General features: G+C 43.4%; 1 protein-coding gene across 6 annotated transcripts in view; it reads left to right on the forward strand.

The window, feature by feature from the left end:
* ncoa3 (nuclear receptor coactivator 3) overlaps window positions 1–9,223 on the forward strand; it is a 37,924-nt gene extending 28,701 nt beyond the window's left edge. For 5 of the 6 annotated variants that reach the window (XM_044166912.1, XM_044166895.1, XM_044166888.1 and 2 more), the window contains 13 exons: window positions 25–605; window positions 772–1,742; window positions 1,839–1,962; window positions 2,238–2,477; window positions 2,707–2,919; window positions 3,103–3,220; window positions 3,329–3,500; window positions 5,547–5,885; window positions 6,056–6,214; window positions 6,320–6,566; window positions 6,664–6,856; window positions 7,044–7,302; window positions 7,453–9,223. In XM_044166912.1, coding sequence (XP_044022847.1) covers window positions 25–605; window positions 772–1,742; window positions 1,839–1,962; window positions 2,238–2,477; window positions 2,707–2,919; window positions 3,103–3,220; window positions 3,329–3,500; window positions 5,547–5,885; window positions 6,056–6,214; window positions 6,320–6,566; window positions 6,664–6,856; window positions 7,044–7,302; window positions 7,453–7,464 — 3,628 coding nt within the window. In that variant the 3' untranslated portion in view covers window positions 7,465–9,223. The remainder of the gene's footprint in view (window positions 1–24; window positions 606–771; window positions 1,743–1,838; window positions 1,963–2,237; window positions 2,478–2,706; window positions 2,920–3,102; window positions 3,221–3,328; window positions 3,501–5,546; window positions 5,886–6,055; window positions 6,215–6,319; window positions 6,567–6,663; window positions 6,857–7,043; window positions 7,303–7,452) is intronic. The other variant, XM_044166922.1, reaches the window with a different exon arrangement.
* The last annotated feature ends 2,310 nt before the right edge of the window (window positions 9,224–11,533 follow it).

An 11,533-nucleotide genomic window follows, 5' to 3' on the forward strand; every position in this document is an offset into this window, starting at 1 on the left:
ATTATTTACCGTATTCTCTTGTAGGGAGCAGAATGGTTATCGTGGAAACCAGGGTGGATGTATGCGGCCTCAAAACATGGGTTTGAACAATCCCAACCAACAGATGAACATGGGCCAAGGAGGGGGCATGGGCATGAACAGGGGCTACAGCATGGCTGAACAGGGCAACATGCCACAAAGAGGAGTGCCTCCGTATGCTGGGGGCAATCGCATGAATCCCATGAACCAGATGAATCAAATGAATCCCATGAATCAGATGAATCCCATTCATCAGATGAATCAAATGAATTCTATGCATCAGATGAACAGCATGGGTCAAATTAATTCCATGCATCCAATGAACTCCCCCATGAACTTGATGAACCAAATGGGGCCCATGAATCAGATGGGTCACCATGGCATGCATCAGCAGCAGCAGCACCAACATCAGCAGATGGGTCAGTTCCATGGAGGTGGAGGTGGACCTGGAGGTGGAGGCTACGTTATGGGAATGACCAGTCCCCCCCAGGCCAGTCCAGGGATTAACGGCCCCCCACATAACATCATGGGTTCACCCAGAGTCCGAGGAAGCCCCAAGATGGGTGCCAGCCCCTTCTCTCCCGGAGGTATGAACCAAACTTTTCTAGAACTCTCGAGAACTATCAGCAACTAATAATATGTAGGTTTATTGGATGTAGAAAATCACAGCTTCTTAAATCACACATTTTCTGACACATGTAATTCACTTCATGGAGTGATGACCTTTGTGTCACCTGGTTGTGTCATTTGCAGGTATGAACTCTCCCATGAGCTCCAGTAACTCTGGAGGAGGAGGCACCACCTTCTCCAGCAGCTCCTTGAATGCCCTCCAAGCCATTAGTGAGGGAGTGGGCAATCCAATGCCCTCCCCGCTCACCTCTCCCCCCCCTCACAAGCCTGACAGCTCCCCGAGCATCAATTCCACCAACCAGGCAACAGGGGGACCCTGTAAACCAGGCCTTCCAGCCTACTCCGACTCCAAGAGCCCAGGCAGCTCACTCGGGGCTGGAGGAGAGCAGCAGCCTCAGCAGCACCCACACACCCCCACCAGCGAGGGCCCTCCTGACAAGCCAGACAGCCAGGCCTGCAGAGAGGCGGGTCTGGCCGTGGGAGAGTCCACCCGACGGGTCCCTGACAACAAGTGCCACAAGAAGCTTCTGCAGCTTCTCATCTCCCCTTCAGATGAGCTGGTACCACCTAATCACACACCAAGCTCTGGGCCCAGCTCCACACCTGAGTCTAAAGACGGAACAGCCGGCGTCACCAGCCCCTCGTCCTCAACAGGAGTGTCCTCCTCTACGGGCGGGAATCATGGCGCTGTGTCCTCCTCTGGCGGCACAGGACATTTAACAAGTCAGTCACTGCAGGAGAAGCACAAGATCCTCCACAAGCTCCTTCAGAATGGGAACACTCCCGACGAGGTGGCTCGCATCACAGCTGAGGCCACTGGGAAGAGTAGCCTGGATTCAGGGGCACCGGAGCCTGGGCCTGCAGCCACTGGAGGGGTTAGGGGATCAGAATCAAAGCAGGACCAGCACAGCCCTAAGAAGGAGAAGCCCCACGCCCTCCTTCACTACCTCCTCAATAAGGACGACTCTAAAGAAGGTGGTGATATCAAGCCAAAGCTGGAGGAGCTGGAGGGAAGAGGAGCTCAGGGTGCAGGGGTCACCAGCTCTGACCCCCACTGCATGGATGGGAAGGTCAAGTTGGAGCCATCTGATGAGGTAAGACTTTTGCCCAAAATAACAATTTGTTAGATATAGTTTAAAATACCCAGTAGAACATTGTTTTCTATTCGTTTTTGTCTCTCAATGGTTCAGACGGAGACGCTGGAGACCATTCTTGGTGTCCCAAGGAACAACTCTGGCTTCTACCCTGAACCAGACTCCAGAGCAGGGAAGGAAGTTGGAAACAAACAGGGAAATATGCCTGACAGTTTACATGGTAAGTCAGTCAGTCTAATTTGGAAGTATCATGTGATCAAATCTAACACTGGACAGCAAAAAGGTTCACACTTAATGTGGAAAAACACAGAAGACTATGCATGGCCAAGATACTGCGGCCATAGCAGCCTTGGCATATGGCGTTTCAGATGCTTTTTTAAGTCTTGCATGAGGTATCACACTGTGGATGTTACCGCGTCAGTGGCAGTCTTAATCTTAAATAAACCTAAATATGTGAATGCATATACTCTAATTTTTGTATTTTGTGTGTTTCAGATGGGGAGAGAGGCCCCATGCCTCCAGTTCAGCGTGGTGTCTATCAAAGAGCCTTGTCCATGGATACCAAGCACATGGGTGGAGAGGGAGCTGTAGGAGGTGGGCTGGCTGGGAGAAGGAATGTCCCCTGTCCCACATTGGTCAAACAGGAGAACATGGACGCTCCGATCCGACCTGGTGCCGTTTCCAATGGCTTTCCAGGAGGCATGGGTGTGTGTCCACCACGGGGCAATCCAACAAGTAACGTAAACCCTTATTTCTTAGCATGCCCTAGACAGTCTGGCTTCCTATGAAGACCTGAGTCCAACAGAGTAGATGGTGCCGGGATATTTGTTTTCTCAATACTACTTTCTTTTAATTTTTTTGTTAAACCCACTGTCTTTGAAAGTACATAAGCTTAGGGTCCAGTATTCACCATGATGCTAAGCATACTGATGAAACAGTAAATGTTTATGGTCTTTGTGTTCAGGAGGTATGGGCAGAGGAATGGGAATGCCCCAGCGCCCTCCCATGTCAGGGCCAGGGGACTGGGGGATGCCGAGGTCCAGTGGCAGCCCAGTGGGCGGACCAGGACACCCTGGCATGGGTCGCTCTGGTCCAATGGGAGGACCCATGATCAACCGCTCCAACAGTGTACCCGGACACACCAGGTCTATGCTGCAGCAGCAACTCATGGATATGGGTATGTCATGTCTTTGCTGTAGTGTGTGAAGCTGTAACTAGTGTGGTGCTAATACTTAATACTTAATTAGTGGGTATTATGAAAACATAATGTAAATATCTAATTCGAATCGTTTTCTTCAAATTAACTGGTAGATAATTTCTCTCTATATTGATCATACACTACCCATTATCACCTCTGCAGGTACCAGTGAAGCCAATATGGGTATGAGCCGGTTTGGTGGACACGGACCCCCACCTCATTCCCCGTCCTGGACAGACTCTGCCATGGGAATGGACAGACCACAGAGTAACACAAAGAGGTAAACCTTTTGCACTGGTCCCTTAGTAGACCTCAAGCTGAATTTAGAAGCTGACATTAATAGTGTATGTGAGTGACTTAACATCTCCCGTGTCATTTGTTGTGTTAGGGACCAGTTTGGGCACCCTCTGGATGAGCTGCTGGGGCCCCTGGCCAACAGCGAGGGCCCAAGTGATGAACGGGCACTTCTTGACCAGCTGGACTCTTTGCTCAATACCGCTGATGTCATTGCTCTGCAGGAGATAGACCGAGCCTTAGGCATTCCTGAAATTGTAGGCCAGGTACAAGACACACTACAGTACACATTATGTATTGCATGCACTCATTTTGTTAACAGAAAACACATTACGAGTGTTTGCATCAATGGAGCATGGGCCCAAATGAACTTCAGTTCTTCTAAAAGTAGTTCTAAGTTCTCCATCGTTTTGAGACCATCTCCCCACCCAGCTACATATTCCATATGTATGGGGAATGTCCCTACCTGACAGATGATGTGGATAATTATTTAAGACACACCGGTAGTACTGGCATGCACGGGTGGGCACAGGTGTGCAGGATTACTCAGATTTTTTTTTTTAATCTCCATTGAGCAATCCAAGACGTGGTTCTAAGCAGAAGTGTGAAGAAAGAGAGGAAAAAGTGAATCAAGCTCGGGTCTTCTAGACCTGGGAGTTTGAAGGTTCTGCGCAGTATCTTAGCTGTTCCTAGGACTGCACTCTTCTGGACAGAGACTTCAGATGTTGTACCTGGAATCTACTGGACCCACTCTCCCAAGTTTTGGGGTCACAGCCCCCAGTGCTCCGATTACCACTGGCACCTCTGTTGCTTTTACTCTCCACGTCTTTTCTAGCTCCTCTTTTAGCCTTTGGTATTTTTCGAGCTTCTCGTAAATGAGACGTCCTTTCCTCTGAAGCATCACGTGAAGCGACAGCCGTTTTTGATGTCGGCTTTAACAGCTGTAGAGACTTTTGATGGAGTTTGTGTCTGCACATGTGCACTGTGCTAATACTAATAAAGGTACACAGTTATCACTGCCAGAGCAGCAGTGTTTTCTCTCTGTAGCCTGTTTACCTGTTTAACAAACACCTGCACATGAATAACAAGCTGCATTCTGTATTGTCTATATTGACTATGGTGTCTTTTGAACACTGGAAATTATTTATTAGGCTAAATGTTTCATGGAAAATTTAAATTATGTAACACTGTGTCCTAACTAAATGCGAGTGTCTGACAATCACTGAATCCGTTAAACATACTCGTCGGTTGTCATGTAAACAAGCCACGTACCTATCAGCTGTGCGCTCGAGAGCAGACTGGAGGCGTTAACCACTCAAGTAAAAGATGGGTGCTACTTGCTATTTACGTTTTGCACTTTTTAAACAGAAAACACGTTTTATATTGTGATATTTTGATTTTTCTTTACTGGAAATGACAATATATATATATTGTTGGCTAAATACAATATAGCCAACAGCAAGTAGGTTGTTATTAGCGATGGTCATTTACCTTGAGCTCACTGGCGATCTCCCTCCAGCCAGCTGCCACCTTATTTAGTTTTTTGTAGTTAAGACGCGTTGCTCGCAGCCAGTTAGGAAAGAAAACTATGCAATCAAACCGATGTTGACGCTGCATTGCTCGCTCGCATTGCATGCCATCAGGACACGGTGTATCAAACCCGACGTTCAGGAATTATCAGCCTCACATGTGACTGAATGTCAATGGCGATAAATGATGTAAAAAGTGTTTCTTGCTGACAGACAGACTCTCTCTGACTTTAATTGTAGGCCTATCCATACTAAAAGTTAAGGGGGGAAAAATCTTTCTAATAATTGAAGAACATTGTTTGTGGTCCTTTTTATTGTTCAGACCTACAATTAACACAGATTTTTAACTAGATGGTGAATCGGAAAACACAGCAAGTAGTACGTGCAAGTACTACTAGTGTTTCTTAAATATTTATCCACGTCATCTGTCAGGTGGGGACATTCCCCATACAGTGAGAGAGAGAGAGAGTCTCTTCACTCAGAACACTACAGTTAGTGATTATTGAAATAAAGTGAATATTTTAATATAAAATATGAATTGAGTGCAATGCGACATTTAAATATGGTACTGTAATAATTGAAAGCATAGCTTTCAATGAGGTATTATGGCTTTAAGTGGACAGCTTGTTCCTCACTCAATGTAAGTGAATAATTTAAGTGTTTTATGTCTGTGCTCTGGCGGTAGTTTAATTACGTAATTACTCTTATCCAGCTTTGTGTTGATATTGCCATAAAGTTTACTTTGTCCAAACTAGCATGACATGCAACTCCTCTGTACCTTAGACCAAGGGACCTGAAGGCCACCAGCAGGGCCAGGATCAAGGTCAGGGTCAGCGCCCACCATCAGAGCCTTTCTCAGATTCCATGGACCAAAAACCCATATACAACCAAGGCTACCCAGGGCCCCCCTCCATGGGCATGCAGCCTGGTTATGGTGGCAACACGATGCAAGGCCAGTCTCCTGGAGGCTTCAACCCCATGATGAATCAAATGGGCCAGACAGGGGGCTTCCCTGGCATGGCAGGCATGGGCAACCCCCGAGCAAACATGATGCGACCTCGTATGATGACTGCCACCAAGCCTCTCCGACTGCAGCTGCAGCAGAGACTGCAAGGACAGCAGGTGATCACACATACACAGATAATATCCATCCTAAAGGTGCTCCTTCCATATTGGTATATTAAAAATACAGCAGGTCAACTTGTGTCTTAGGAGAAGTTGTTCTTGGATGCTACGTTAATAGTGAACAAAATTGGCATATTGAACTGTCTTAATCTTGTCTCATCTGGCAGTTTATGAACCAGACCCGGCAAGGCATGAAGATGGAACATGCCCCCGGAGGAAACCCTGCCATGCATCCAGCCATGCAACCAGGCATGCAACCAGGCATGCAACCTGGCATGCAGCCTGGCATGCAACCTGGCATGCAGCCTGCAGGCATGGGTAGTCAGGTATGTAGTCAGCACTACCTCACATCGAATGTAGTGTGCATTCGCTTGCCAATTTTCAATAACGTCAGTCAAATTGTAGAATTAAGTATTGATGTTTGTCTGCAGCCTGGTTTCCTGAACGCCCAAATGATGGCTCAGCGCAGCAGGGAGATGATGACCATGCAGATGAGGAGGCAGCGGATGATGATGCTGATGCAGCAACAGCAGCAACAGCAGCAGCAGGGGCAGGGGGCAGCGAGAGGCTTCAGCCCTCCTCCAAATGTCACTGCACCAGGAGGCATGGACAGCCCCATGGGAGGCCCCTCCATGAACCAGCCTGGACAGCAGGGCTTCAACTATGGAGGTAACTATGGTGAGTTTAATGACATAGAGCTTTATATAATTTCCTCCTGAAATCTTCAAGTTTCACACTCATGACTGTTTTCTTGTTGTTGTTGTTGTACTTGAAGGGATGAACCAGCAGGGGGACCCATCATTCATGGCTCCAGGCAGCAGCCCACCAGGAAACATGATGCAAGGACGAATGGGAGGTCCTACTCAGAACACCATGATGCCAGGGATGCAGGGCAATCCGCAGGGAGGGCCCATGTACTCGTCTGGAGACATGAAAAGCTGGCCACAGGGCGGCATGCCACGCAACAAGTATGTACTGTCAGGCTTCCTTGAGCAAAATTATTTAGAGTCATCAATTATTCAAGTGTAGGTTTGTAGTTTAACTATCACCATTTTAGCACCATACTCAGAGGGTTATACTTCTGTGATATTTCTATAAGTTACAGAGGTAAATAAATTGTGTCAAAACTTTTTTGTTATTTTTCTGGTTTTCCAGCTCATACCCCCAGCAACAGTTCCCCCAGCAGGGCAACCAGGGCCAGTTTGGACCCATGATGATGAACAACTCCATGGGTGGACCCGGGCCAGTCAGTGGGGCTGGTGCGGGACAGATGGCTCAAATACCAGGCCAGAGGCAGGGCCAGATGCAGGGCCAGATGCAGGGCCAGATGCAGGGCCAGATGCAGGGCCAGATGCAGGGCCAGATGGGCATGAAACCCATGGGAATGGGCAGAATGCCAATGGGACCTGATCAGGTAGGTAACACTGACACACAGGAGTTAAGTGGCCTTACATGAGGCTCAGCTGATGTTTGAAAACCCAGTTGAAAGATATCATAGACATGCAAGTGTTCTTTTCAACCGCTAGAAGGGTTTGCACATCTCACTCTTTTTCTGTCTCTGCAGAAGTATTGCTGAAGACCTGTGACTAAGAATCTGGAGCCTTTCAGCTGTGGCAGAGCGGTCTGAGCTCAGAAAAGAGCTGGACCTACACACACACACACAAACACACACATAGTAGGACTTCTCCAGCATAAAACGTGATGCAGGAGACTCACTGCTCATCCTGGAGGAAGTGGGTTACAAGGACAAACTTGCGCTGGGCTTCATCCCCAACTGAAGCCCCACATACTGTAACCCTATTAAGGTGATGCACAAACACAAAATATTAGTGTGTGTGTGTATGTGTGTGTGCATGTTTGTGTGTGTTCATGTGAATGACCTGGAGCTGTCGGGCAGTTTTCAGTGTCACAGCCAGGCTGCAGAATGGGACTACGGTACAACTGGCTGTGGCTGCACTTTACCTGGAGGCTTCTGTGTGGAATAAAGATTGATGCAATATTTCTTCATCATTACAGCCTTACTAGAGATTCAATGCCTTCACAACAATGGGTTTCTTTTCTTCTTTTATCCTTTGGATGCGCCTCATTCTTGAAGTCATTGGAAGCTATAAGCACACAGTTTACTATGTTATGCAGATTGGAGCAATAACTCTTGCCTCTATGCTTTAGACTGTAACTGAGCATCATAACCCCTGTTATAAGCAAACAAATGGTACTGTAGTATTAGATGTCTCAAATGTTCTCTGTGAATATGAATTGTAAATATTCAACAAAATATATCAAACATGTTTTTAAAGGTCCATTATTGCACAAAGTATGAGACCTGGTTGTATTTTTGTGTCCCATAGGTCAATACTGATTTGGTTGATTTGCTTTTTTCATGCCTTTGCAAATATTGCAGGCATGTTTGGGTTTTCCTTCCCTTCTTGTTTGTCAATTTCTGAATGCTGTATTTTATTTTATTTTTTAATTTTCCAAAAATTCATGTATGTCGTGTTTTATCGAGGCACTTTTACTTCTGATGAGTATCTGATGAGTTGAAGGTGTGAGCTTTCAATCAGGTTTTATTGGAAGGTGGAATTCTGTCAGGACCGTTGATTACATAAAATGATATGATTTTGTTGGGTTCTGTGTGAGGAGATCTGTATGGGTATTGTCTGCAGTACAGTGAAGACAGGAACACACACTCTTCAGTTTACCAACAAGTCTGCTCTTTGCAGTGCCCCCCCCCCAGCTCTGTCTGTCAAGTGTATTTTTATTCACATCGTCTTCTTTTGACTGTTGTTCTCAACTTGCTGAATCTACCTTTTCAACATGCGCAATCCAAAGATATTTTCCCACATCTCTGTATAGTTTCTGAGGTTTCTGGTGTACATTTTTTATGATGTGTTATTAGTCTGATGGTAAATGGGTACATATCATGCATCTGTAAAAGCATATGATGGTTATGTACTGTAAGCATAAAGGGCATGGGGCTAAGTTGTTCTACAGTGGGAAGCTATCAGTGCAACCCCACAGCAGAAAGTTTTGACATCCAGGAAAAAAAAAGAAACAAAGCATGTTTTGCTGTGAAAGAGAAATACCAATGGAACGAAATCAACTCTAAGACATATCAATCAATATCTCTTCTATTTTTCAGGAAACTGTTTCATTTTATGTCCAGATTTTGTTACTTTGGAACTTTGTAGAGTTTGAAAGTGCAAAGAGGCAAGAGATCATTGGGTTTGTTTTTGTTTTTCTTTGTTTGGAGGTAAGATATGTCATTTTACAGGATGTATATTACAGATTTTTTCTGTTGATATTGATGTAAATACAAATTTCTATTTAAACACTCATGACTGGTTCTCTGATTATCTTCTGACTCTGATTATGAGCAATGATGTATCCATGCAATTTACTCAGTCTAACTGCAGTAACCGTAAATGTCCGCCAGTATATTATATTGACAAAATAATCACTTTTATCAATACCACATTGTAAAAAATCTCCATTGCAAGTAAAAGTTCAAAATTCTACGTAAGTAAAAGTACAAAAGTATTATTAGCAATATACTTAAAATATATTAAAACTTACTCAGATCTGCAGAAAAATGCATGACCCCTGTGACTGATATATTAAGACATTATTAGATTGTTACTACTAATCATCATCAGAAGCATTTTACTGTTGTTGCTGGTTCAGGCGGAGCTAGTTTAAACTACTTTGTACACAGTTTGATAGTTTAATCGAGTGACTCCCAAAGGTCAGGTCCCTCCTACGGGTCACAAGATAAATCTGATAGGTCGTGAGATGATTAATGGAGTTGGAAAGAGGAAAAAAGAAACTCCCAACTACACAATTTTGTATTTGGTAGTTGAACTTTTCTCTAATCTTTGCTTTTTTTAATGACATTTTGCATAGTTATACCTCTTGGTCTTAAACTGTTATTCCAATGAAACCATCTGACAAGTTTAGAGGGGAAATCTCTCTTATGTGGAACTGCTAACAACTCATCTGAAACATGACCTACGGAGCCACAAGAAGAGAAAGGGGAAAAAATAAGTTTGGGAACCACATTCATTGTATTTTCATTCAATTAAATTTTATTTATATAGCGCCAATTCATAACAGAAGTTATCTCATTGTGCTTTTCCTACAGAGCAGGTCTAGACTGTACTCTTTATAATATTAACAGAGACCCAACAATTCCCACCATGAGCAAGGACTTGGCGACAGTGGCAAGGGAAAACTTCCTTTTAAGAGAGCATACAGTAGCACAATGCAAATTTCATGTAAAGTTTTTCATTAATAATAATAATCTAATGGTAGTGGTAATATTAATAAAATAATAATAGTAATAATAATTATAGGAATAATAATGATAACAGTAATAAGACTAATAATAATAATTGTAGTAACGGTTAAAAGCTTATTTGAAAGCTTAACATATGTTGGGGTTTTTATGTAAAACCCTAATCTGAAAAGCTACAAGTACTTGTAGCTGTCACATAAATGTAGTGGAGTAAAAAGTACAATATTTCTCTCTGAAAATGTAGTTGAATTGTTGAGTACAAGTGTAAATATCATGGAGTAGAAGTAGCATACTGGAAATACTCAAGTAGAGTACAAGTACCTCAAAATTGCACTTAAGTACAGTACTTGAGTAATGTACTTAGTTACTTTCCACCAGTGCTGAGGCAGATTTAGTGAGATATATTTATAAACAAAAGTGATAGATTATAGTTTTCTTCTGTATTATCAGATTATTATTACTGATTTGTTAACCGGATTTTTAATGTAGATGGCAGAGATAGGACTAATTCTAACTCATTTATGCACTGTTGGGTAGTTTAATTGATAATGCATCATATTGCTTAGATGATCATATGTTTTGAATGTAAAGTAAGGTAATATAACTTTCACATAAACGCAATGGAGTACTAAAGTAGTACAGTAACAATTTTGAATTTGACATTTCAAATTTCAACAAATATTTTATGCCAGCAGGAAAAGACATGACAGTAGTACCAACACCACATAACAGATTTTTAATCATGTCGCTGTTACCCGAAGGAGGCGCTGCGCTGTTGTCTACTAATATCTTCTCCAACGAATCAATTTCCCCACACAGCAGCGAATACAGGCTTTTTTACCCTGAAAAAGACTGCAATTCATTTCATGCTCGCAAGAGGGCGCTAACTACTAGAGAGTTGAAGGAAGGGACATGAGATTTGATTCATGTTTATAGACAGGGATTAAAATAATAATAATAATTGAGAATGAAGCAATTAAAAAAGACACAGGCCTAATTGGATTTAATGGTAGTAAAATATCGAGTACAGACTTATTATGGAGACCACAATAGCCTGGTCTTCATTTTCTCCACAGTTCAACCAGATTACCTAAGAGGGATTTGGATTTGCCATATAAATAATTATAAGTGATTAGAAATTCAGAGAGGAAATGCTATAAATTATTTTTCAGTGTAATGGAAAACATTAAAGAGTTGTAGATGTTAAACAATTCTGTGCTGCCACTTATGGACACTTCTCTAACAGCTCAAGCAGTGTAGGTTTCTAAAAAAAAAAAAAAGAGAGAGAGAGAGAGAGAAAGGGGAAAAAATAAGTTTATATATTAATAGCAAACTTAAAACATACGGCTGTACT

Source organism: Siniperca chuatsi, linkage group LG2 (assembly GCF_020085105.1).
Source record: "Siniperca chuatsi isolate FFG_IHB_CAS linkage group LG2, ASM2008510v1, whole genome shotgun sequence".
NCBI classification, from domain to species: Eukaryota; Metazoa; Chordata; class Actinopteri; order Centrarchiformes; family Sinipercidae; genus Siniperca; species Siniperca chuatsi.